The 27,510-nt window shown below is 49.4% G+C and overlaps 1 protein-coding gene across 9 annotated transcripts in view; it reads left to right on the top strand.

Moving 5' to 3' along the window:
* Positions 1–27,510, top strand: part of GRIK4 (glutamate ionotropic receptor kainate type subunit 4) — a 123,827-nt gene that overhangs the window by 34,664 nt on the left and 61,653 nt on the right. For 8 of the 9 annotated variants that reach the window (XM_048968462.1, XM_048968463.1, XM_048968468.1 and 5 more), the window contains one exon: positions 833–964. In XM_048968462.1, the coding sequence (XP_048824419.1) occupies positions 883–964 (82 nt within the window). In that variant the 5' untranslated portion in view covers positions 833–882. Of the gene's footprint in view, positions 1–8; positions 447–832; positions 965–27,510 lie in introns of those variants that run through there. The other variant, XM_048968467.1, reaches the window with a different exon arrangement.

The following is a 27,510-nucleotide window of genomic DNA, read 5'->3' as shown; positions in this document are numbered from 1 at the left end:
TCATCCCCATGGGCCCATATTTGATGAATGGAAGAGCGCAGGAGTGCTTGCCAGAAAGCTGGAGGAGAGAGAAGGCAACAGGAAACGCTCAGAATCAGCATTTAAGGACATTACTGCCTGCAGAGAAAATTTCATCAAGACGAGGGACAAGAATTTCTTTCATAAAGCAAAATCTTGATCTAACCAGTGGAAATGGTGTTTGTTAACGACGTGTTGAACTGCACGGCGGGGATCTGTGTGGAACAGTGTGCTGTTACCTGCACCTGGGAGGGCTTTGTGGGGTCTTCATGAGCCCCTCTGCGTTCTGTCTGTGTTGGGATTTTGAATGTCAGAGCTCTGTGCTGGGCATGGGACTGCCTGGCAGGAGGAGGGGAGAATGGACCCTCAGGGTCTCCTCTTGTTGGGAAGGAGATGGGGCTGAAGCAGCGAGGGGAGCTCCTGTCCTGGTCAGTCTCTGACTGCCATCCCTTCATTTGTGTTTTGCTATGAGTGTTTGGTCCTATCCCAAACCCAGTAAGTTGCAGGTTGTTTTAAATTTAAAAGGGGAAAAATATATATATATATACAGGGAATGAAATAAGATATGGCTCAATATTGATTTCCATTTGTTTTTGTGGAACTGCTGCCATTGCCAAGATGAAATATTTGGACTTTTCCTTGGGTTTCTCTCCCATATTTTGCTAGAAGCTGGTGGCCCAGTTTGACTCCAATTCCCAAACAATTCATGGTCTGTCAATTGCTCCCTCCTCCCCTCTGTTCAATGGATCCTCGTCGCGGCTCCAACGCCCCATCGTCGCTGCGCGGTGCTCACGGTGCTGTGCTCTCCCCACAGAGTGATGTCATGCCCAAACCACCGTTGGGCTCCATGAGGATTTATGGAAGATGCCCCGTGTATGGGCGCCTCTGGTGCTCCTTCTGCTGTGGCTGATGAGGACGGCTGCCAGCCCACACGCCCTGCGCATCGGTGAGTGCCATCCTTGGGTTCCTCCTGTGGGGCCGGAGCTGCAGCCTTGTGTTTGTGTTCTTGTCGTGTTGCAAATGAAATGTCTTGGTTTTTTGTTTGGTTCTTTTTTACTTTTTTTTGGCGACTGTACACATTTGCCTTGATGCCGACGGCGCTAATGTTTCCTGATGGGAACTTCTTTCTGTGTAAATGGGAAGTGAGCGCTGCTCCTGGAGGAGGCACTGAGAGATGGAGCTCCCTCCGCCTCATGTCAGCCCCCTGAGCTCTTTGCAGAGAAAGAAGTGATTTTGGTTGCAAATGTATTTGTCCCCACGTTGATGAGAGAGGAGTGTTTGAGCCCGAACTGAGCGTCCCACAAGAACATTAATAACTCAAAGCTGCTCCATTTGTAACTGAGTCCCAGGCATTGCTTCTCCTCTGGGCTTTATTAAAAAGTGCTTAGGAAGAGGCACTGTCATCTCTGCTTCTGCCTGCGTGGATTAGGGAAAAGAAATGCATCCAGAAACCTCATAATGAAACTTGCTGTTGGGAAGGATCTGCCTCTCCTGGCAGTTCTCTGGAGCTATCAGCTGTTCTTTTAACTATTTGTTGCAGATAAGCTAATCTCTTCCTGTCTGCATTTGCAGCTTTCACAGGTGATGCATGAAGTAAAATTACTTCTCCCCTTTGCTTGCTGAGCTCAGAATGGCTCAGAAATGCAGCTGGGCTGTTAGGCATCCCCTTCATGGTGCTTGGGGAGCATTGAGGTTACATCTCATGTTGGTGGAAGGTCCTCCTCCTCCTGGACCTAGAGTGAGGATGAGAAGTGCATTATGAGGGAATCAAAGGATGAGGACAGATGGATATTGAAGGATGGGGATGGATGGGATGTTATGATTCGAAGGATGGGGATGGATGGATTGTTATGAGGGTATTGAAGGATGGGGATGGATGGGATGTTATGAGGATATTGAAGAACGAGGATGGCTGGGATATTGAAGGTGAAAACTCCTTCATGGCACTAAGGCTGCAGATGGTGAGGAGCTGGCATGGCTGCCCTCCTGCACTGCAGGGGAATGAGGAGGAGTTTTCAAGAGCTGGGACGGGAGAGGGGGATCTGCCTGCCAGATGGGAATCTGCCTGCCATGGCTGCTTTTGCCTTCTGTGCTGGTTTCCACAACTGGCTAAAGGAATTCTTAATGCTCCAGTGGGTCTTAAGTCGCATCCTTAATATCAATTATTCTCCAGCACAGTTCAGATTGCCAATTTGTGCTGCCCAACGTCAGCACACAACTGCACGCCTCGGTGCTTAGCACAGATGCAGGGTGTGAGCAGCAGGTGCTGGTTCATGGGAGCATTATTAGTTTCGCATGCCCCAAGCTGCAGCACTGCTCTATGGGGCTGGGCTCCATCCCAGGGAGTCCAGAATAGAAATACTGGGTTTCTTCACCTGGATAGGGTAAGGAAGTGCAACTGGCATTAGGATGCTGAAAAGAGAATGCAGGGGTTGAGATTTCAGGAGTAATGTTGCTGTGGGAGTGGGAAAGAACATCCTCAACCCTTCTAACAAGCACCAGAGGTCACAGCTTCTGTGTTACATGTGGGAGGGCAGAGAGCCTGAGCTCACATCCCCAAGTGCCCCTATGTTGGGGGTGGGACATCCACAGCCCTGAGCTGGGTCTGATGGACTGAAGGAGCTCAGGGCTCAGCCAGTTCCCACAGCAATGGGTCTAAAGCAGCTCCTCTGAAAACAGAGTCAGAAGCAGATGGGTAAAGAGCTGAGGAAGGGGTTGGGGTTTTGTTTCTGTTTTGTTTCCAAGATGCAGTTTTATTTTAAAAAAATTTAAAAAAAAAAAAAAAAGCAGGAAAAAAGGAAGACACAAAATAAAAGGAAAGAAAAATATGACTGGCAGCCCTGAAACCATTCCCCAGTCAGTTGGCACTGCATACTGAAGGAAAGCAGAATGTTGGAATATTCAAAGGAAGTGCAAGCTGACGTTTAAAATAACCCTGAAAGCCATCTGGTAATGGAATGCACTGGGGTCAGTATGTGTGTTGCATTATAGGGAGCTTTAGAGGTATTGCCAGTGCAAAATGCAGAGTGTGGCCCATGGGGTGACCTTCTTTGCATGGCATGCACAGGGCCAGTCTGTAACCTGCTCTGTGCTTGGAAAAATTGCTGTTTTCTTTCTTTTCTTGATTGCATGGGAAAAACGGTGCTTCAAATCTTATTTTCAGGCTTGAACTCTGCATTCCCTTCTGCTCCCATCCTGGAGCAGCCCTCCTAGTGCGCGTTGTGCGGGAGAAGCAGGCTCCAAGAACCCAAAATGACAGTGGGGTGTGAGCAGAAGAACCAGCCTGAGGCGCTCATCCTTGCTTCTAGGCAGGGTTTCCAATATGTGGAGTACTGAAAGGGCTGTGAATCTCATACACCTGCTGAGCTCCTGGAACTGCAATGTCAAGGAAATGTTCTTGGGATCCCCTAGGGCATGGGAAGGCATTGCCATGCAGCTGTGGGTACTGGAGTGGGTGGGAAGAGGCAGCCTGGAACCAGACCTCCAGCAAACAGCCCTCCCTTGGCTTCCTGCTGCCCTGCATGGCCCTGTGTAGCAGAGCATTGTTGGTGTCTCATCTGGTGAACTGATATTTAATTCATGTTTTCAGAGTTATGTGCACAAGTCCTTATTATTATTATTATTATTAACAAATCCCTCTTGGAGATGATAATAGGAATAAGAAATTATTAGCAGATTGATATCTCAGATCATTGCTATGGGGCGTGGATTTGGTGACACAGAGCATCTCCCAGCCCTCTGTGCAGAGCTATTTTGCCTTATCCATCCCTTAACTGGCAGTCAGTGCACGTTGTGCTTTGCTTCATTATATAGCCACGTGTGTGTGATATGGTGACAGATCCCAGTGGGAAGTTACACTGCTCATCCAGCACAAAGCAGGACAGTGGGGGTAAGGAGAGGAACTGGGGAGAGGTTTGGTGCTGCTCTGTGTTACTGCTGTGCCATCAGAGGAGGGACAGCAGTGTGTGTATGGAAAGGCATCCCCACGCCCAGGGTCAGAGGTGGGAGCCATTCCCTCTGCTTTACACCTCACACCCTGGGCAGCACTTGGGTTCAGCCAGTCAGGTGTTCAGAACAGTGATCTTTTGCTTCCATGGAGTCAAAGCAGTCCTAGCAAGAGCTGCTCTGTCATTCCTTTCATTATTTTTTCATATATATATATGTGTGTGTGTGAATAAAAAGTCAATTACATGAATGAAAGATGCTTGGTTTCCTGCCCAAACAGCTGCCAGAATAAATTCCAGCCCTGAGCCCAAGCCAGACTTGTGCAGAAAGCCCTGGTGCAGCAGGAGCCCTGTGATCAGCACACACTGCAGCCCCCTGCATGCCCTGCCCCAGGCTCTGCCTGCAGGCAGTCAAGGAAGGATGGATTTCCTATGCTCCAAGTGGGTTTGGCTTTCTGGATGATGCCCATAGAGCTGCAGACTGTGCTTACTGGCTGCATTGTGCGTGAGGGGGACAAAAGAGAGTAACTAGGATACGACCCATGCATGAAATAGTAGCAGGAGGAAAAGTGGGTGCCCCCAGCCTGGATTCTACTCTTTGTTGGGAAGGTCCAGGGGCAGCACCTCTTCCCCAGAGCCCTTTGTTGGGTGCCCTGTATGGGGAGGAGATGTGCACAGGGCCAGACTGTACAACCATAGACTGGGAAGGGACCCATAAGGACCGCCAGGTCCAACTCCTGGCTCTGCACAGGACCTCCCAAAAATCAGGCCATGGTCAGCAGAATGGCAGAAACAGAAGGCAGATCCCTTCCTATGCCTTCAGCATCCTAGCCTGTTGCCCAGGAGCACTCATCTCCACAAAGCAGAGAGGCAGATGCTCGTGGATCAGCTCACAGGTGGCACCGAGGCTGCAGGAGGGCAGGTGAGTTTTCCCAAAGACACTGCAAATGAATTCCCTGTGCACCTCCAGACGCTGCAGGGGTTTGGAGAAACTAAATGGGACTTGATGTGAAAATGATGGCTGAATGTGAATTCTGCTGTGGAAACCAATTTGGGAGCTGGATAGTGCTAAAAGAATTAAGATAGTTAAATGGAAATAAGTCTACTTGGTAGAGATGAAATAAGGCTTAAATGAGTGAAATTATCTGTGGATTTACCCTTGTTGGAGTCCTGCCTTATTTAATAAACTGAGTTTTTATCAGCTGGAGGAGAAGCTCAACCTATGTGCACAGGGTGAAGGGAAGGGATCATCTGTGCCACCGTCCTTCAGAGTGCATCCATGAGAGCAAAGTTTGCCCACGAATGCTTTGTACTTCCATGAGGATCTTGTTTACTGCTTGGTACATGCTGTGGCCTTTCTTCAAGCTTCTTGGGTACTTTTTTTCCTGATGGAATAGAAGGATGGTTAAGGCAATATCTCCTCTGGGCGCTGCGTGTCCCTGGATGGCTGTTCCAGCACAGGGCCATGCAGTGCATTCTGCTTCCTGGCATGGATGGAGTCAGATCTCCTCTTGAGCAATATGTAGGAGCATTGGGAAAGGACCTCTCTGTTGTCAGGAGGAGGGGAAGAGAGAGTGCTGCAAACCTTGAGGGCTGCGATTTCATTCTGAAGAGAATCTAGTAATTATTAATGGGCCCTGATGATCTCCTTCTGCAAGAGCAGGTCTACTGCAAAAGAACAGCCAGGTGCTCCCAGCTAACTGCAGCTGGCCTCGATGCAGATGTCACCTGTCACCTCACATGTGTTTCTGACTCATCTCTCTTCAGCAATAGTCATGAAAGCATAACTGCTCCAGATGCTCCTGAATTGTCCATGGAGGGAAGGACCTGATCTCAGCCCGAGCCATCAGCTCTCAGTGCTGTAGGACTCTGCTGTGTGCTGCTGGAGCTGGAACCCGGGCATGAAAGCTTGCAGCATGCAGCAGGGCAGACAGGGAGGGTCAGGATGAGAGGTGCAGAGGGCTGATGGACAAGAGGAAAAGTATTGGAACGCCTGCTGTCTGCTAATGCTGGGAGCTTGTGCATCCTGTGCTGCTGCACTTGCGTTCAGGGAGGGAGCTAGAGCAGGGATGGAGGGAAGGGGCTCTATTTGCACATTTGTCCTTGCTGGGGGATTGCTGCAGCACATGGCAGATGCTGGGGCTGATTGGCATGTGCTGTGTCCTCTGGGATTTATTCCTGCTTTCATATCATAGAGGTGCAGTCAGGATGAATGCCTGCGATCTCGCCCTAGGCTCATCCCACATGAGCTTAAGTCTTCTGTGATGTTCCTGCCAACCCCAAGGGATAACAGAGACTGAAAAGTCGCCGTGTAGTGGCAGTTTGGGTTTGTCTGAGGATCTCCTTCCCAGCCCCAATTTGTGTTCTTGGGCAAGACAAACCCACCAGCCTGTTACTCAAAAGCTGCCCCATCTCGCTGCTTTGCAGACACAAGTTTTGTACAGGATTTGTGCTCAGGAAAAGGTGTGTGCCCTCCCTGGTGTTCAACAGATAGCGTTTGCTTTGCACCAGGGCTGGTTCACAAGCATTTCATTGCATTGTGGCAGGATAACCCTACCCTTTTTGCTGCAAGGTTGTTTTCAGGCCATGCCCAGCTGCTCTGCACTTCTTCCCATCCGACTGTCAGCAAAAGTCCGCTGTGTTGTTTGGCTTCTGCATCTCAGAACCTTTTGTTCCACATCCCTTGCACAGTTTGGCAGTTGCAACCCTCTAGCATTTATCGTCTGCTGTGTTTCTACCCATTTTGGTGGCACATGGAATATTTTGGCACGCTTGTTACATTGGGGCCCTGGTACAGCCCTGGAAAGAAGTGCTTTATTTTTCCTGACGTACTCCAAAATATATCAGCCATCCCACAAGAATGGTTGCATTGGCACCAAGGTATTGCAGCGCATGTGCAAAGTCTTTGCTGTCCCATGGAAGAGCCACCCCAGCTGTGCAGGTCCATGGCAGGAACTGGTGCTGGGTTTTGGGGACCAGCAAGCAGTGCCCCAAGCACCGCAGCTCCCAGCGGAGCATCTGGGGCAGTGCTTATGGGGTAGCTGCAAGCACTGTGTTTGCCCAGCTTGGCATGGCTGAGGAGCATCACCAGGGTGGGATATGGGGTTGAGCAGTTGAGTTTTGGAGCAGAAAGCTTGTTATCATAGTAATGGCTGTGGTTTGATGCTTGCTCTGCTCTCATGCGTTTAAATCCCATGGAGCATCTCATTAGAAACAAATGATGCCTCAGGCAAGTGGAGCTGTAGAAAAGTAATCTTTATTAAGTACCCTCAGCGGTCAGAGTTGCTTGATGAGCTCCAGAGTTTTATTTGCAGGAGGCTTGGGTTGTCTTTCAGCAGGAAAACGCTTTGAACTCCCTCCCCTCCCTGTCTCTAGGTTACTGTTTGCTATTTCTGTGTGGTTTCAGTCCCAACAGCCCTGCAGACACTGCTGGAGGAGTTGTTGATAGTGAGAGCAAAATGAATGGAAAGGGACCAGCTGTGTGTCATCAGGGACTTGTGGAAGGGAATCTGCCCAGAGAACACGAGGGGGAAGAAGGTGTCTGTGCTGGGTGGGGTGGCTCTGGGTTGGCACAGAAGCAGCCTGTGCACTTGGGTGATATCAGGGCATCTCAGGGTAGAAAAGGAGAGAGAAAAATTCATCTGTGGCCGCTGTGCTTGGCTTTATGAAAAGGAAATGAAATGAAGGCAGGAGACCCAAAGTTCATCTCGTCTGCCTTGTCAGGCATGCAGAACTGACACAGCAACAGACTCATTACAGGCTCCTGTGTAAATACAGGCTCTTTGCTATCTTTTCTCTCCTATAACATGTCTCATTTACTTGATAGTCTGTAATAGCTGTGGAGGAGCAGGCAGTGCTGAGCAGGTAGCAGCCCCTTGGCCACCTCGGCCATAGCAGAGCAGCAGGAGCTGTAGCACCCAGGCTCTGTGGGGTGATGGAATGTGAAGCTGCCCACCATCCTACTGCATTCTCCATCCCCATGGCCCCAAACCTTTGGCTTTTGGTGGAAAGATGCAAGCATGGGGGCAGCTGGGAGTGCAGATAGCATTGCAGGGATGTGAGGGGCAGCTTCAGGTGGTGGCTTTGAGTAGAGGTTGGTGCCACCAAATGCAGGTGTGGGATGCAGACCCAGCACCTGGGGATCGCTTCACAGCCATAAGGTGGGGTGGCTCAGAGAAGCACTCAGTTGATGAGTTTCCTCTGCTGCTGCTGGAAGGAGCGTGGAGCAGGGATGCTTTCTAACATGAGAAGGTAAAAAACTGAGAGCAAATAGGAAATAAAGCAAAACAAAACTCCAGAAGAATTGCCAGAAAGAGCATCTGAGTGACTAACACCCGGAGCCTGTTGGAAAAGCAGCCATTTGCTGAATATAGCTCTGATTTTAAATGTCCTGGCTCTACTCTTTGCTCTCTTCCCCCCCCCCCAATCTGGAAACATTCATGCTTGAAAAGGCAGAACTGGCTCTGTGTGCCCAGGCTGCAGCCGGCACCTGCAGGGATGGTGCAACAGGTTGCTGTCTGCCTGCTTTATTTTATTATTATTATTATTATTATTATTATTATTATTATTATTATTATTATTGTTTTGCAGCTGGAAGGGAGAGCAGAGCACTCTGTATGGCAGTGCGTGGTCCCAGAGGGTCATCTGCACTTGCTCTGCTTGCTCAGGTCAGTGCAGAATTTCAGATGCAATGGAGTGCAATGAAGTGCAGGCATTACTTTTTCTTGCACCTCTTGTTTCTTTCTTTTTTTATTTTTATTTTTTCCTTCTGATTCTAGCAGCAATCTCCACCAATGGGTTCTGGGCCCTTTGGATTGGCTGTAACATACAGCCACTTTCAGAAGAAATACAGGACCTGGTCTTTCCCCGTACGGAAAATCTTTCCCTAGGTGATAAATCTGAAGGCGAATGCTTTAACAGCTGAGAGTTTGGAAGTGTAAAGAAAAAAATAATAAAATAGCATTGCTTTTATGTGTTTTTCTAGCCAGGAAATGGAGGTGTGAGCACTGAGACCAGGAGGTTCCTTGCTGTGACAAAGAGATTGTATTGGAGAGCAGCGGGGGCTGGCTGCTGTGAGAAGGCATAGGGCTGAGCTCTTTGCTGCCTTCATGCCTTTTCTCTATGAGCCTGGCCACAACACACGCCTGGTTTGGATTTCAGCCTCAGCCAGCTAATGTGCTCTCTGAGCTACGGTGGAAATAGCAAGTAATTATTTACTAACTTGGTGCAATTCAGCTGCGCAAGTGCTTCATTAGGACAGCCAGCCTAGGTGATTAGTGAAGGAGGATTAGTTTATCTTCCCTGTCACGCTGTCTTTTAATTTGGTGGGGCTGGGTTCTGCCCTTTGTGGGAGCCCTGGATGGGACTGTGAGCACAGAACTGCTGAACCGTGTTCTCCTTTCCCCATTTCGTTCCTCAGAGTCCCTCTGATCCCACTTTGTGCTGTGTTCCCATGAAAGCTGGAGGAAGCTCCGCATCCTGCAGAAGGCAGCGCCTCTCTTACAGGCTGGGATGTTTCCATTCTCGTGGCTTTGGCGATAATCCCCTTCACTGTGGTGCCCCTCCCTGAGGAGCTCTTTCCTCAGGGTCTCACAGGTCCCAAATGACATTTTCTCTATATTAAATTAAGGCTCTCTCAAGGGCTGGAGGTCTGCAAATCCTTCGGTGTGTATAGCTTTGCTGTGGTTGTAGCTCAGCTGTCTGCTCTGCTGCCTGGTTGCCCCTCTAAGGCTCTGGCTAGGGCTGCTGGAGATGGGTTTTCAAACTTAGGGCTGCATCCTTACAGCAGAGAGCACCAACTGCAGCTCTGGGCTCCATCACAGCTTGGCACTGCTCCCTAAGGCCCTGTGCACGGTCAGAAGCTTTGAGGGTGCCATAGGCAGCTGATGGTGTGCAGTGGAAGCAGTGCTGCTCTGAGGCTCCCGTCGCTTCCCCTCCTGCTGCCAGGTGCTCAGCAGCCAGTAAATATTTTGCTCACTACTCACTGGAGGTGGCACCTAACCAGCTGTGCTCCCACTTGGTATGGCAGGAGATTTATTCGGTTGTCCATTTATAGCTTATTATTTTCTTCTATCTGCCCCCCCCAACTTAATAGCAGTTTACTACCCACCAGGGTATACATTTTCTTCTGATTAAGTGCCATTTAGCCACTGGCTGCTTGCTCATTTTACTTTTATAGACACATTTACAGCGGCACAGACAGAGGCACCAGCGCTAGGAGCAAGGGTAAGGAGAACAGAGAGCTGCAGTGCCTTGATTAGATTGGATTCTAATAAAGTTTGCAGCTGAGCTGCATCATGGCCATGTCTTGAGGCAACGATGCTCCGACCTGGTGGGATGGCAGCAGGATGAGCTCCAGGTCCGGCTGCATTCTGCACACAAAGTCCTGACCATCAGGGATGGATGGTTTTTGCATCGCTCCAAGCGGGTCTGTGCGGAGCGAAAAGCGATTTCCCAGTTTTCAGCAGCTGCTAATTAGTTGCAGATGATGAGATAATTTATAAAAATTAGGAGCGATTTTCTTCATTGTGCTAATATCGCTTGGCAATAAAACGGCTCTTCTAAAAGGGTGACTTTTCTCTAACGTGGGGAGCAAGGCTAAAAATATATACGTGTGCACATGGGGAGCGAGGCAGCGCTCCTCAGCACCGCCGTATTACTGAAGTTCATTTCCACCATAAGAATGGATTGAAATGGAAATGCAAGCACGAGTGTGGCTGTGTTGGGAAGAGCTGTTTGGTTGTGTCACCTCGGTGCAGGGCAGTGCTGTGTTGGTGCAGGTGAGGTCGTTCCTGTCCCCGATCCCCAACCTTGTGGTGACTCAGTGCCAGCATCACACGGGTGCGGTGATGGCAGGAGGGATGAGAGCGGGGTTTTGTCTCCTGTTGAAATGTGCTGGAGGGGGAAATGGGGTGTGGGATCATTCCCTTTTATTAAGGGAAGAGGTGGGAGAGGCAGTCTGAGCCCTGCTTGTCTGTGGGTTTGCGTCGTGTGCTGTGCTGTTGGTTGATGGGAGCCATGTGGCTGATGGGCTTTGGGCATCGTGTGCCCTTTGGTTGGTCCCAGGGGGGATCTGCCATTCCTGGCTGCTCTGCTGGGGTCCATGCAGCAGAAGCAGTGCTGTTGTGCTTGAAGGAAGGCCGTGTTTGTTGGGCTGAGAAATGAATTTTCTGCAAACTCTGAAGGTTTCCAAACTCTATCAGGTTTCTAATGATGTTGTCACATTGTTAATCCCACAGGTGAGTGGCAGCATTTTGATTGCAGCAAACAAATGATGTTTCCGCACAGATAAGCCAACAGAGATTTGAGCATGAGAGCATAAAGCAATTTGTCTGCTTGGGATGGGGTTGCAGCTTTCAGGCAGGGCTCAGCTCTGGGGAGAAGGCAATCTGTGTCCTAAAAAGCCCTGAGCCAACCCCAGGTCGAGGTGAGCATCTGTCCTTGCAGAATGCTGGATTCCCCATCCCTGCAGGCATTTATAAGACACGTGGATGGGATGCTGAGTGACATGGTTCAGTGGTGGATTTGGTAATGTAATGGTTGGTCTTGCAATGTCACATCATGGTTGGGCTTGGAGTGTTGCCTCACGATTGGACTTGATGATCCCAAGAGTCTTTTCCAGACCACGTGCTTCTATGATGGTTTCATTCTCCAGGGAGTTGACATGCTGAGCTCAGAAGATGTTCTGTGTGCAAAAAATTGTTATGTTGGAAGGCACTGGACAAGCACAGAGAAGAGAAAACCACTTAAGGAGTTATTAAGTGTCTAACCAACACCGGTTTCAGAAGTGCCCTAACCTGAGAGTAGCTGAAGGCTGGGAAGCTATTAGCAGGAGTTATTGGATGGACTTTGGGTTTGACGGTAACATTTGTTCTCACGGCCTGGATGTGAAGCAAAGGCACAGAGAAGATGAAAGAAATCGCCTGTGGCAAGCTCTCAAATTAACACCTGCATCTCCCAAGTCCTGGACCGGTGCTCCCAAGTACTGTCCATCATGGCTGGGAGGGGCTGAGGTCCACAGGGAGCTGTGTCTGCATTGCTGGAGCAAAGGGATGGGCAGGAGTCATTGTGTGCAGTGGATGCATGGCTGCGCTCCCAGGAAATTATTCCCAGGTGCTGTGGAAGTAGAATTGCTTTAAACTGAATTTTAGGTGGTGCTTGGGGTTTTTTTTGTGTGTGTTTATGTGAAAAAAACATGCTTCTCCTGTTTCTGCAGTTCCACGTTCATTTCTTGCTTTTAATGCCATCCTTAAATATCTTCTTCATCTCTAAGTGATTTTCTTTTGCGCTTTACAATGCAGCTATCTTGCTCTCCCCATCTCTCCCTGCGTTGCATTTAGTTGCCACTTTTCTAGGAATGCTGTTATGCTCCTTCAGCCTCTATGTAGATGTTGATACATAATTCTTTCCAGCATTTTATTCGCCTTCCTTGGATCCCTACTAATTTAAACACCTGGTTTATAGTTGTGGGTGCCTGGCTTTATCTTCCTGTGCATACACACAGCACTGTGAGAACAACCTGAGCGAGACTCCATTAGGAGGAGTTATGTCCTGGCCCAATCTTTCCTGTGATAAGCCTTTGAATCATTCCTTATTGCATGTCCTTTTGCAATTCAGTCTCTCTTCAGCCTTGTTTTTCAAATCAGGAGCCTTCTGGTGGCACTGCCTTGGAATGTTGGCTGAGATGCCCAGGTTTGCTGTCAGAAGGACTTCCTTTGTGTTTTTCAATCACAGGGGCTTCATCAGCTCCTGCCCCACGTACGATGCAGCTCTGCCACGTGTTTGCAGGTGGCTTGTGCACTGGATGGAGTCGTCCTCTTTGTGCATGTTGAGCTCAGGAGATTCTCATGGCCTGCCTGCTGGCTAATGTTGTCTTTCTCAGTGCAGATTCGTCATCCCTTTGCTGCCATGATGCTTTGCATAAGGGAGAAGACTCCATCGTTGTAACTCATCACTGTGCAGTGGCTTGGGTGAGCTTTTGGGGCCCAGTGTGTGTGCTGGAGGGTTTTGTGCTTTGCAGAAGAATGGTGGGCTGAATTCAGACCAGAAGGGCCACTCTGAAATGGGCTATGTGTGTTCAAAGGAGGGGGGGGAAAGGTGGTAGAGAGGAGGCAGCCAATTTTGGGTAGGTCCATCTCCCGGAGAAGTGCTGGGAGCTGCTCATACTGAGCTGTAGGTGTGGGGAGAGCAGAAACGGGAATGATGAAGCACAGTGATGAGGGGGGACCCGGCCCGTTTCTCATTAGCAAATGCTGTTTGCTTTTCAGAAGGAAACAATGCAACACCTTGGTCCCCTGGCCCTTCAGGTCAATAAAATGAGCACTTACTAATGCATGAGTCAGGGACTCCACAACTTTATTACACGTGTAAAATCAATTGCCATTATCTAGCTCCCTTTCTATCGATCTGTGCTGCAGTGTGTCAACATGTGCTGGGAGCAGACTGTGCTCCTGGTGTATCCATGTGTGGTTGTGCTGAAGACTGGAAGATGCGTGGAGCACGTTGGTCTCTTCTGATGGCTCAGACCATCCCTGGGCCATCCGTAGGGCTGCTTGCATGTATTTCCCATGTCAGCTCACCCTGAGCAGCAGCAGTGTGCTGAGCACAATGGTCAGCTTGTAATGCAAAAGGCCACGCAGCCTTGTGAGAAGGGTTACTGAGAGGAATTTGTAGCTTCCAGACTGCCGCTGGGAGCCTTGGGTGGAAATGGCAACGTCGCTAATAAGGCCTAATTGGCTATTAAAGGAGGAAGCAGGCCCAGAGATGCAAAGGGCCAATTAACCCTGGGAGCTGGGAGCGTGGCACTATTGCTGTGCAGCGGTGTGTGCAGGAGCTCTGAGAACAGAAAAGGAACAGCGGAGGTCCTTACCCAAATCCTTTTGAAGTAGCTGGGAACGTTTCAGGCACGCAGCAGGGGAAGTGCTGCTTTTGTGGCTGGGTGAGTGCTGAGCATCCTACAGAGATGAAGCATCTCAGGGGGCCTTTAATTGGGGTCTGCATAGCTCCGAGGAGCTGAGAGCCTTGTTCCTGTGTGCGGGTGCTGGGAGTCAAGGCAGCCCTGGGAAGGCTGAGATGGCTTTGGGAGCACACCAGCCTAAGGCTGCTGGAGGCAATGGGGGCCAGGGAGCTCCATCAGTTGTTGTGCCTCCAAACCCCTCCTGAGATCAGGGCTGTAGGGAGCACCTTTTGACACAGGCTTGTCAGTGATTGTCAGTAAACAAATTGCCTCTAATGGTTTTGTCCTCTAATAGATAGCAGTCTGTCTTATTAAAGGCAAACAGAGGTAATTAGCACTGTAAAGGAAGCTACCTTTTTTCATTGTCTGTCTTTCTGGGAGGAGAGTGCAGTCAAAGGGTTGGGTGCATGGGGAACTGGGAGCTGACATGGGCAAGTATTGAAGCCCAGTGCCTTCCAAACCTTTATTGCCTTGGGCTGGCAGCGTGTGCTGCTATGCTGGTCTTCTTTCTCTCCCCTCTGTTGATTTTTATGATTTCCAATTTTTGTGTTATTGCTGCTCTGAACTTTGACCATTAGGTATTGCTGTGAGTCCTATCCAAGCCAGGGATGGGTTGGATAGCAGGGCTCAGCTTGCTGGCCTGGGGAAGCAGCAGAATGATGTTCTTTGCTTCTTGCTTGGCTTCTCACATTGTAGAAAGAAGACAACTGTGCCTGTAGGGTTGGCCTCGTGGCACACCCATGGTTTGGCCCATTCCAGTGGAAGAAATAATGCTGGTGTGCCACTAATAGCTTCTCACTGTAGTTCTCCACAAAAAGCACTGCTGAGCAGAAGGAAAGAGTTGTCCCCATTTCCTGATGGTCTCCAAGGACGTTTCTCTTGTCATGTCATGTTCAGGGAGCAGGTGGAGAGAAGATCCAGTGCTGACCTAAGCAGAATAGACAAAACTGATTTGCTGCTTTAAACCTCTCTCAACATCTTAAATTCTGTGCGGGTCAGGAGACTTCTGCTGATGGGGTGTGCAGTGGTTTGGAAGAGAAGTAGCTTGAGTTGAGGGCAAAGACTTGCATCCTTACCCCTGAGCACCGCAGCTCCTTTGTAAGTGCTCTTGCATTGATGTATGCACGTGCTAAGAGCTTTGTTTGGGTTCTGTGCTGAACTTTGGGCTCGCAGGGGCCAGCATGTGTGTAGGGTGCTGTGCTCCAAGCCCTCCTGGCCCTTGGGGTCTGCACAGGCCCCCATCACCCTTGGGTTTTGGGATGCAGGAGCTGCCTGCTTTCCATCTGCGCTCAGGTGTGAAAGAGACAAAAGCTGCTTTTAGCCAAATAGGCCGAAGTGCTCTCCTGAAACCATTTCTGTTATCTTTTATCTGCCTTGAAGGAACACTTAAAAAATTATCGTGCCCATAGCAGGTAACCTGATGAGCCTAATTTGGTGGTGTGAAAACACTGGCTGATTAGGAGCATTTCTCCTGCTGGCTTTTGCCCACTGTGCAGCGCTGTGTGTGCTCAAACACCCTATGGTGAGCAGGAGGTGTCTGTGTGTGCGTGTTTTGGCTGAATATGCTCGTGGAGGTGGGAGCTGACGTTACTGATAGCCAACCCAGCTGAGAATAGGACGTGGCATCTCCAGCTATAAAGGGAGCATTTACCTTGCTGGTTCCCTGCCCACAAGCAGGAAGGAGCTTTCACAGCCCCACTAAATTGCTCCTAGTGTCTCCCTACAGATGCCACCTGTTGGTACATGCACCTTGTGGTGCAGTGTCAGCTGTGGGAGAAGGGGAAGAGGTGCAGTGGAATCCAGCTGAGGTTTTTACCTGGGCAGCAGCAGCAAACTGGTGGCCATTGTGGGTCACTTATCCAGTTCTGCCCTCTGCCCTGGGTGCACACATCTCTGCCCACCATGGAGGTGTGCAGCAGCTCGCAGCAATGCCCTTCCCCACATTCCCACCCAAGCTCTCCCATGGGTGAGCATTCACACGCTGATGAGCCTGTCATCTGTTGTGCCAGTAGCTGCCAAGCACGTGCTTAAACCTAACCTGATGTGCTCGAAAGCTGCATGGATCTCTTAAAGAAAATGAGTTGTTCACAGGATGTCCAACCCATCGGGAGGCTCTACTGGCCGTGGGGTGCTGTGTTCAGGAGGGTGCTGCAGGTGGCTGTTCCAGCATAGGAACATGTGGAGAGGGCTGGGATGTGGGTGGTTTGTTCAGGCAGTTAAGCAACCAATAAAGGGGAATTGGTAGAGCTGTCTAATGTCATTACAGCAAGATGGGAATAAATGGGGTTTCATTAGATCTTGTTTTGAAGTGGGAGACTGTCATTTTCTGATGGAAAGCTGAGATGACAGGGAGCACTGGTATTTGAAGTGCCTTTTTTAAAAATGACCTGCTCTGCCTTGTTGACATCAAACATATGTATGCAGAAAGAGAGCACCAGTTTGTTCTTTGTGGTGTGGCGGAAAAGGGAATGCTCCATTTTTAGCCTTAAGTTTCCTATCAAAGCATTGTAAGAGGGAAGGGAGAAAACCTGAGATAAAAAGGCATCTCTGGATAAGCCCAGTTGTTGGCCAACCTGTACTGGTGGGTCTGAGCTGTAGTGCAGTGGTCTCATCATCGGGAGGAGATGAAATCTGGGAGGCCGTGGGTAGGAAAGCACCAAAGAGGGTGGGACAGCAAAGGGATGGCCTGCATTCTGTTATAGCAAACATGGTATGCCATCAAATGAGTAATGCTTATGGAAAATGTAGCAAATGAGTAATGTTGCAGGCAAGGTAATTGTTTGGAGGAGCGGCGTTTGGAGTAGGAGAAGATTTAGAGTGAGCTTTCAGTAAATACAGGAGAAATTGTTCCTGAAGTTCAGGGCCAAGATTTGGCAGCTGAGATTGGAAAAGGGAGCGCTTGCTTTATGTGTTTTAAGGAAATGAAATAATTCTTCAGGCTGTCTTTCACTTAATTGAATACAGCGTGAAGGGCTGGGTCGAAAATCTGTGTTCTGTAGACAAGCAGAACAAGCAGAACCTCACCAAGGCTGCTTGTAGCAACCAGCCCTGGTTGTTAACCTATAGAGCTCTGTAGGGCTGCAGGGGACCTTCTGCATCCCTGCGGGTGCGATCCCATGTAAATAGGATTTGTTTCCCTTTTTGTGCTGCTACAGCCATTAAATAATGCAGTCCTCAGGCAATCCCCAGCGTAAATGTGAGGGTTTCTGGAGTTTATCATGCACAGCAGTGCTCGCTTGTCCGATCTGTGGGTGCTTTCCTGACAGCTGGGTTGTGCCATCTCCTGCACCCAGGTCGGGTAGGTGAGCTGGGAGTCCCTTGGTGACGGGCTGGCTTTGCTGTAGTCCCTCATCGGGATGTGGGGCTGCCTAGAAGAGCAGGGTTGTGTCAAGTAACAATCCCATCTTCTTGTTCCCTTTGTCCATCTCATCCTCTCTGTTCTTCAGCAGCGCCTTTTCCTTGGGGTTAAATCAAAGTGCAGAGCTCCGGTCGGCCAAGTCAGTGACCCCCAGGTTGCTTAAGACCAGGACAAATTGGCTGCTGTAAATTGGATGCCATCAAACATCAGCTTCTGGCCCTTGTTGCCCAGGGCTTTTAGCCCTGGGGGTGTCTGGGTGGGTGCAGAAGATGAGGCTCGTTAACAGCAGCTCAGCAAAGGCCAGCTTTGTCCCTAAGCAGCTGCCAGTGGGGCTTTTGTAAAGGTCTGTGGAGCACATGTCGTTTTCGGATGAGCATCCTTTTGTCAGCATGGAGAGAGCAGTTCACGATGAGGACATGGAGCCTGGGTTCATGTGCCAACTGCCTCAGGCTTGGGTCAGGATGGGGGCTGGGGCTGCCCACAGCTATCTGAGCCCTTAGTGGCTGCAGCACCAAGAAGCCATGGGATGCTCTGCCACATTTGGGAGCAAGGAGCACCGTGCTGAGCCCCGGGTGCTGCCACGCTGATTAATACTGCAGCAGGGCTCATTGTGCTGGAAAGGAACCTTTACTCTAGGGACATTAAATATTAATAGCAGCAATAGAGACACAGATAAACAAGAGCGAGTTATAAACTGTTCATTTTGAGGGCAGCGGTGTTAATGCTGGCAGAGCTGTGCTACAGGCAGCTCTGGAACACGGGCCAAGGGCTGGTGCTACATATAAATCCTTGGATGCCCACCTTTCCTTGGAGCTCTCAACTGTGTCCTGCAGCAAAGCCTTCCTACCACAGCAGGTCCCACTGCAGAAGGGCAGCAAAGCAATGGGCTCTTTAACCCAGCAGGAGCACTGCTGCCTGGGCTGAGCTCCCCTGGCAGCCAACATTGGTGCATGGTGCTTTCTCTTTTTGTTTCACTGCATCTGCTCCATTCAGGAGTTAGCTCTGCTGAAATTAGGCACCTTCAGCCCTGCAACTCATCTGGTTGGGTTCAGATCAGGCAGGTTTTAAATCTTGGCACTTAATGGTGGATGCTCCCAATGCTTGCTGTGCAACGCAATGGCCATCGCCAACCTTTGGGAGCTGGGAATGGGAGGAAGATGCCAGATATTTCCAGCGCAGACTGAGAATCAAGAACCAGCATTGTGTTTGCTGATAAGATTAACTGGTTTTCAGATAAGGTGGGATTGGAAACTCTTATTTTAGTAATGCAAAATATTATTGACTGAATTCAGGCTGCCATCATGTATAACTTATCGTGTCCATATTTCTACTGTAGTTTGCAATGGATTCTTCTTCCTGTGGGGTGGGATAGGGAAGGCTGCCCAGGGAGGTGGTGGGGTCTGGAGGTGTTCCAGAACTGTGGGGACATGGCACTGAGGGATGTATGTGGTCAGTGGGCATGGTGGGATGGGTTGGGATTGGGATTGGGGATCTGAGAGGTCTTCTCCAATCCTCATGAGTCTGTGAATGTGGAAACCATGGGGCTGGATGTGGGTATCTCCCTGTGAGCGTATGGAGCAGGCTGGGTGTGAGCACACGGAGCAGAAATAAGAATGGTTAACATCAAAGAAAACCAACCCCAACCAATTGGAAATGAATAATAAAAGGAGCTCTGCTCTGCTATCCGCAGGCTGACCAGTGGGGGTTGAAAATCCCCTCTTAATAATGTATACAGCAGCTAGGAAAATCGGAATGGAAATCCGAAGTTTTAATATTTAAAAAAGAAAACGAAAGTAATAATCAGGCAAATAAATCTTTGTTTAAAAATTTGCCCCACCTGTGAGAGAAATATATTCAGTTTCTTTCTTTAACACCCGTGGGACAAATGCATAATTTAATCTTTGGATTTTTTTTGCATGGCCAGACTCAATACAATACAGGGATGTTTGTACAGCTCTTTTCAAACATTCTGTGATGGCAGAGCAGAGCTCTCTGGTTCAGGCTCCATCCAACCCTGTACACAACGTTCTCATTTCCCCAGCTGGATGTCAGCACTTGCCAAAGCCCTGAGCAGGTTTCTACTCTTGAGAGTTAATGAACGGCCCCAGTTATGTGCCTGGATAGTCCATACAGTAGGGGATGATAAGCACAGTGCTATGAAGCCGTGCTTAAAACTTGGTTGTAATACCTCATCTGTCTTCAAAGCCTGTGTCTGTTAGTGAACTTGGTGTTTACATGGAATGTGAAGGGTAAATTCTGGGCCTTTTTGCACCTGGTTAATAATCTGTACTGATGAATGTCACCCCAGGTGTGCAGCTTTGTTATAGAAGCATCAGTAATTGGCTGAGGAAAGCAGTGCTTCATCTTCTGTCAGAGGGAGCTGGTATGAAATAGAGCTGGTCCTCAGGCTCAGTCCTTGCTGAGCACAGCTTTGGCCATTGAAATGAGCTGTCAGAGGTGCCTTTTGATGCTCTTCAGGTCGAGATTTGGTTCCTTTCTGGAAGGTCTTAGAGAGGCGTTGGGCTCCCTGCAAGTGCAGTGGGTCAGTCTGAAGGGAGCTCTGAGCACCTGGTGGAGCTGTGGGTGTCCCTGTTCATTGCAGAGGGGTTGGACCAGATGGCCTTTGAGGGTCCCTTCCAACCCAAACCGTTCCGTGATCCCATAAGCCGCTGAGACCCATTTGAATTTGCCTGTTCTGGTCATAATAAGCAAACCTGTGGGATGTGGCTCTTAGTGCTCCCACTTTGGTGCTGCTGTGACAACAAATGTGGCTCCCTGACATCCAGCCCTGCCTCTGTCTTTCCCTGGGTTGTGATCCCAGCAGCTCCTGCGTGTTCCCATGGCCAGCTGTGGTGTGTGGACCCCGCAGCACGATGGATGGGGAGCAGAGTGTTTGAGAGAATTGGATGGTGTACTCAGAAAATGGCCCTCGTCACTTATATTTATGTTATTAATTCACTCTCCTGCAATAATTGGCCATTGTACAAGGCCCCCTTCAGCTCTCCTGGTTTGAGCACTTTAGCACGGTTTGTTTTCATGTGATTTATGGTGGTGGTGCTTTAAGGGTAATTGAGACTGCAGCAGTTTCCTGGAGAAATCCTGAAGGATGTTTTGGAGGTGGGGGGGAGATGAAGGGTACACACAGGTTTTTCCCTCGCTGCCTGCAATGCTGGCAGGAGCATCTGGAGGTCGCTGGTGCAGAAATGCAGGATAAAGCTCACTGTCTCTTCTCAAGTGAGACAGCTTAAAAGGGTGAGAAAAATATGGAGCCAAGTGTTTGGCTAATGCTCGCTTTCAGTGTTATCGTTATTCCTCCCAGAATGGTTTTGGTGGCGTGGCTGGAGATGGATGGAGCATTGTGAGCATTGTGATGGGAGTTCAGCACACGGACTCAGAAGGAAAAGGCAGTGAATCTCTGGGAAGTGCACTTCAGCCAAGCTCCTACACGGGTAACAGATGCTGCTCTGGTTTAACTGTTGATTTTTATCAATCCACGTCGCCCTTGTTTGGACGTGTTGGTAAATTGCTGCTCTTTATGGCTGCTGTTGCAGCACGTGGATAAGCCAGCTTCCTGCTGGGTGCTGCACGGATGCAGCAGGGAGAATGGTGGGAGTCCTCAACACTGAACTGTAGGCTCCAAAGTGAACCAACCCCATGGGGATCGTGGCTTGTGTGCTCACTTTGATTCCAGCCATTGCGATGAAATGCACAATGCAGCAGTCATGGGTGTTTCCAGGCTTTGCTGTTCCCTTTCTGTGCACGTTGTTTGCTACCTGGGAGCTTGGTGGACCCAACTTTCCCCTTGGGGTCCAGCGGGTGCTGCCATATCCAGAGCACGTTTGAGGCTGTTGGGGTTCATAACTGCCCCGGATCAGGGCTGTTGTTCTGGGAGGCTCAGGGACCTCAAAGAATAGAATGGTCCAGAGTGCAAATGGATAAGCTAAGGGAATTGGTGACATTCCAAGAGGCTGGAAGCTCTGGGTATTCTGTGATGAATCCAATGCAAAGGGCTGGGGAGAAAGCTGAGCTGGAAACCTCTGTTCTCTTCTTCCATCCCTGTCAGGGGTCAGCCAGGGCTGCTCCATCCCCTATAAGGCTCTTTAAAACCCTTTGTGCTGATATCACGCTCTTGCAGCGAACGCAGGAGCATTAACGATAGCCACGCTGGAGTCTGAGTTATTGTAATGCTATTTGTCTGAGTTATTGCAAAATACAGCCTGGTGCAGAGCTTGGCTGAAGGGATCATAAAGTTTGTGTGAAAAGAGCTGGAAACAAAACAGAAAAGGGCTTTATGGAAAATAGTGGCTGGGAGGAGGGGTTGCCAGAGGGACGCTGTGGTCTGCAGCAGCTGGGGCACCTCCTGGGCTCATCGTGCCCATGTGGACGTGTACCCAGAGCTGCTGTCACTGACAGCTTCCATGGACACAGGCAGCCCGTGAGCGATTTATCTTGTTGGTTTTTTTGTGGGTTGTTGGTTGTTTTTTTTTTATTATTATTATTTTTTAAGTGAGCAATATATATTCAAGACTAAAATTAAAGATACTCAGGAAATGAAATGGCCAGCATTGCTGCTGCCTGGCGGGGAACCTGCTTGTGTCCCAGCACACAGTTCTCCCAGCTCAGGGGCTCTGGGGTGGAGCAGAGGAGACACAGGAGGGGGGGAGGGATGGCTGAGTGAGGGGATGGCTCTGAAGGCATTGGTGTGTTAGCTGCACTGAGGCTCTGCTCCATCCCTTGGATTTGCCTAACATGTGGCTCAGCCCTGGGTGTGGGATTATCACTGTGAAAGGAGCTGGGCAGCCCCTGTCAAAGGCTCTGCCGTGAGCTGATCTCCTCCAGCCCCATCTGGAGGAGTGAGCCAGTAGGTTTTGAACAGAGGAATGTCCCTAAAATCCCTATTTGGTGTATCAGTATGCTTCCAGCTGCCAGGGAAAGGCCAGGGGACAGAGGTAGGGGGCGAGATCCCCAAGGCTGTGAGCTCCTCCAGGACAAGCAGAGCACTGTGCTTGCTTCCCTGGGGTCTGGGAAAGCTGTGCACATCTGTGCTGTTGTCTCCCAGGCGCGTGGAATGGGGAACATTGGGTTAAATAAGCATTTTGAAAAGGAAAATCCTGAGAGGGATCGAGCTCAGCAACTTAAAGGCAGGGATTCAAATTTCTATTGCTGCTGATTAATGTCATGTGAAATGCAGAGGACAGCAGGAAGTTCTGAAGCGGTTTTGGGATTGTGACTATCATCGTAGAATCATGGAATCACAAAGTTTGGAGAAGCCCTCTCAGGTCCCCAGCCCACCCCACTTTGCCCACTGACCCTCAGTGCCACATCCCCACGGTTCTGGAGCATCCTCAGGGATGGTGAATCCCACCTCCCTGTGCAGCTATCCCAGTGCCTCACTGCTCTTTGGAGAAATGCTGTTTCCTGACATACAGCCTGCGGGTAGCCCTTCCCTTCCCTTCCCTTCCCTTCCCTTCCCTTCCCTTCCCTTCCCTTCCCTTCCCTTCCCTTCCCTTCCCTTCCCTTCCCTTCCCTTCCCTTCCCTTCCCTTCCCTTCCCTTCCCTTCCCTTCCCTTCCCTTCCCTTCCCTTCCCTTCCCTTCCCTTCCCTTCCCTTCCCTTCCCTTCCCTTCCCTTCCCTTCCCTTCCCTTCCCTTCCCTTCCCTTCCCTTCCCTTCCCTTCCCTTCCCCTTTCCTGAAAAGATTACATTAATGCAGTAATTTTAAAGAAAATAAAGGAGCAGGGCTGGAGGTGAGAAAAGGCACAGTTTCCCACTTAGCTGCTCCCATCTCTTGTTCAATTTGTCTGTTTCCCTTCTGATGTGCAAAATCTGAATCAGAATCTGGGCTTTCTCCTCTCCCTCTGACCCCATCAGAAGCATGAAGTGCAGGAGGAAAGAAAGCCCAACCAATTGCTGCACGTAACTCAGTCAGGAAAGCCCCATCCTTCCCCTGGGCTCCTTCCATCTGTCACCACGCTGTGCCAGCTCTGGGTTACCTCAGTAGGAAAACTTCACTGAGGTGATGTCATGTCAGGAGGGAACGATGCTGCCGTTTCCAGGCTGCTTTGTGCAGAACCATTCGGGGTTCCTCGCCTTGCAAGATTCTTCCCGTCTTCTTCCTAATAATGAGCTCCTTTATGAATGCTTTCTGTGCTTGTATGGGCAAGAGTCTTGGTGTTGGTGGTTCCTCTGTTTTTAATAGCCGTGCTGCAGTCAGTGTGTGCCCACGTGTTGAACACGGAGGTATGGAATGAGGGGAGTGCTGCTGACAGGTTGGACTCAAGGTGGGTGAGAACAGAGTGTTATCTGCTCTCGTTCAGACAGGGAAATGACACCAGGAGGCTAATAGGGGATCTCAAAGGGACTTACAGCCATCACTGCTCTGAGCATCCCTTCCTTTCTTACCATTCGAGGAAATGAAGAGCTTCTATGCATTCATGATGGTAGAGCCCATCATGCTTTCCCCTTTCCAGTCCTTCTCCTCCCTTTTCAGCTGATGTTAGGAACTGGGGAGCTGTGTTTCTCCCATTGATGCCAGAAGGCAGGAAGCCCCACCAGCCCAGCTGGCCCAGTTCTCCTCCAGGCAGACAGACAGGGCTGGTGCCATTGAAATGGGCCCAATGGGATGGCAGTCCAGGCACCTCCAGTGACCATCTGGACATGCAGGCTACTTGGATGGTACAACATCTCCATGCTCTGCAATATTAGCCAGGGATGGGGATGCTAATTGGTTTAATTGAAGCTCTGAATGCTGAGCCGTGGGTATTGGCAAATCTCTTCAGCCTAGGTGCGTGGTGGTTTGTAATATCAGAGGTGGGAAATGCAGGGTGTGTAGGAGGAAAATAAGATGGAGCTCTGGGCAGAGGGGAGATGGGGCTGCTGCCTCTGAGCTCTGTGAGCAAAGGGAGGGGACTTTGGTGCTCTTGGTAGGGCTGGCATCCCATCAGCCTGTTGGTTGATGGTAAAGAAGTTCGTGCTCATCTCATGTGTTATTCATGTTTACTCAAGTGTATGCATTACATTTTGGTTATAGGAAAAAATAAAGCAATGTCCGAGTGATGGCCATAGGTTGAGATAGTAAACGTTATCTGCTGTACTGTGGTAGCATCCCATAATTCTCATCTGGATCACAGCAGCTCCTACAAAAATACGGACACACGGAACAAAATGGGCATTTCAGAGCTTCCAATGCAACGAGGGCAAACTGTGTGCCTTTGGAAAAACTACAAAACTACTTTCAGGCTTGTTTTCATCAGAAATTATAACCTTTTCTCATGGTTTGAAATGAGCCAATTTTGACCTGAAAAATGTCAGGTTTTCATGCCAACAAAAATGCATCTGAGTCTGTCTCTCTTTTTCTTTTCTTTATTTTTTATATGACCTTTTTTCTAGTGGAAGTAATGACACAGGAAACGACCTTGCAGCAAAGTAGTCCATTAAAGGAACAGCAAAAAGTGACCTCCTGCATAAGTGACAGAGTCAGAACTGATTGTACAACAAGCCATTCCCTGGTGACCGTGGGCTGTTACTCGATGCCAAACGATATCGGTGGTCATTAACACACTCATGGGGCTGGATCAGTGGTGGATCAATGGTGTCCTTCACACTTCTCTTCTTTGTCATTTCCTGCCACTCTTATTAAGGGAAATATTTGGGGCTATAATTTTTCCATATGTTTTCTCTTGTTTAAAGTAGGAGAGAGTCAGTGGCACGCAGCCTTAATTTCCTGTTGATTTTGCTCTATGCTGTTTCCTCATGAACTGCTTAGTTGAGAACACAAGAAACAGGGCCACACATTTTTGGGGGAGAAGCATGTTGAATTTGGAGGGCTCGTGAAGGCTGGGATGGGCCACTGAGGTTTGGTGTAAGGCAGAACCCCATCAGCAGGATGGATAGCGGGATGGTAGAGCGGTGGTTTGCAGTTGGATTGATGGTTTGATACGAGCAAGAACTGGGGTCAACTGCATAAATGGAAAATAGTTGTTATCCACAGTGCTTGGCAGGAGCTTAGCGTCAGGTCTCGGCACATCTTACTGTCATTAAGCCCTGTTTGAAGAGCTGGAGCAGCACACGGATGTGTCATTGACCTCTCCACCCTTGGGTTAATCCATCCTGAAGCCACGGCGAGCCGTGAGACACCCTGCTTGCTGCTCACACACTCAATAACCCTCGAGATCCCTGCAAAACCCATTGACTGATTGGTATCCAGACGATACATCTCTGAGATCATGGGTTTATGGGGTCAAAAAGCAGTCAGGTGGATGTTCTGCAGCATGCAAAACGTCCTCCACCATCACCAAAGGCAGATGCTGTAGGGTATGTGTTGTGCACCGTGATGTCCCTGGGGAGGGGCCACGTGCCAGGGCTGCCTGTGCTTCTCCAAGGTGCAGGCTGCTGTCAGGAGGCCTCACAAATGGTCTTCCTGCATGCTGCTGCACATGTTAATTGGACTTGACAAATGATAATGAAGAAGAGGCTGTAGCTGAGGAAGGGTAGGAGGAATGTCATAACTCTCAGGAGGAAGAGAAAACAGACAAGTCCAAATGTCCAGAAGTTAGACAAGGTAACTCGAGACATTAATCTTTGCTATTTCTGGTGCCGGGGCTGTTAGCTACAAGGGAAGATTGGTGGCTGTAAGGTGAGCAACCTACGAAGGTGATGTTCCTTGTGGCTTGGTTTTGCTGTTAACCCGTTTATGATAATGAATCTTTTAGTGGGGGGTCCACCACTGTTGCAGCAGTGTATGGAGGGGCTGCTTGATGAGGGGCCATCGCTAATTATTCCTTGCGGGTGAGGATGGGGAGGGGAAGGCTTTGTGGGTGCTGTGTCTTCACTCAGACCTTGCAAGCAGGACGCAGCATATCTCCTGGATTTGTGCCCATGAACTCCTCTTTGAACAGGGCTTTATGGCAATAAGCTCCTCTCACTGCTGGCAGATGGTGAATGGGGTCCTGCCACACGTGTCACCAGGGCTATGGGCTGTTCCAAAGGGACCTGAGCAATAGGTGCACGCTTGGTTGGCCTGTGACTGTGTAATGAAAAGAGCAGCCTTGTTTATCTTCGTCAAATCAGATAAGAGTGGCATCTGGCAATTGCATTTGTAGTGTGCTCAAAGGAGGATGCTGCATGCCAGAAGCAACGTTTTCCTGTGCTCAGAGCCTGCCCAAGGACCAGCTCCATCAGCTGCACCCAGGGTTAGTGCAGAATAACCTCATGGCAAAGTCATCCTGTGATCCTTCTTGCAGGGCCCCAGGGAGCACAGCCATCCTCCCAGCACAGCTCCTTCAGATGTGCATTTCCTGATGGTGGGCTCTCCTGTTTCTCTTGTAATTGCCAGCAAACTGCCTGCAAAAGAGCTGAGATGCTTCTCCCTGCCTGGCAGGAGCACAACACCCACTGATGAGTCAGGGGAGGAAGAGCTCCCATTTTGCAGTGCAGGATAGTGGGAAAGGGATGGGAGAAAACAGGGAGGGAGAGCTGCCAGAGAGTTGTGGGATAAATGACATTTGTTTAAAGACACATTAGAAGATTAATGATGGGAGTTAAAGTATAAAAGCAACAGGGCCTAAGTGTGGTATTAATGGAACCCATTTTCTTTGCCATCTCCTGCAGGAACTCTTGGGAAATACAGAGGGGGGAAAAAATCACTTTACAGTAATAACTGTTATTTATAGAAGAGAACAACATTGGATGTATCAAAATGTGAGGTTTCAAGGTAATAACTGGACCCTCACAATCGTTGTTATCCATTTAAAAGGCAATTTCTGGGATAGTGAATAGATGGAGGAAATAGCTCCAATCCTGCAGCTGGTTGTAAATGAGGTTTGTTTTATTATTATTGTTATTAGTCAGTTCTCAATCTGGTCAGATTGTGTTAAGAAAAACAGCAAAAGGCTGGGAGAGCTGAAGGGGGGCTGATCATCATTCTTGCAGGATTGGATGGGTCCGTTGGATTGGGCTCACTGGTGGACGTGTCAGGTGGGTCCCATCACAGCATCATTGATACACAGTGGGGAAAGAAGGGGTCAGTCGTGTTGAGTTTCACAAGGTGAAGTTTTGCCCTGGGTTTCATTAGGACTGGGGTTTTCCCTTCAGCTCTGCCCCTGTTCCAGGCCATGGCTGATGTCGAGATGTCGTGTAGGGTTCAGCTCCTCACTAAGATGGTTAGAAGTAGGAGGATTTAATGATCTGAACCATGACTTGATTTAATTAATCAACATGAATGTTGCTTATTTATAAC

The sequence above is a fragment of the Lagopus muta genome, chromosome 22 (assembly GCF_023343835.1).
Source record: "Lagopus muta isolate bLagMut1 chromosome 22, bLagMut1 primary, whole genome shotgun sequence".
In the NCBI taxonomy this organism is placed as follows: domain Eukaryota; kingdom Metazoa; phylum Chordata; class Aves; order Galliformes; family Phasianidae; genus Lagopus; species Lagopus muta.
The sequence above is the reverse complement of the archived record's forward strand: the minus strand, read 5'-3'. Positions and strand labels throughout refer to the sequence as shown.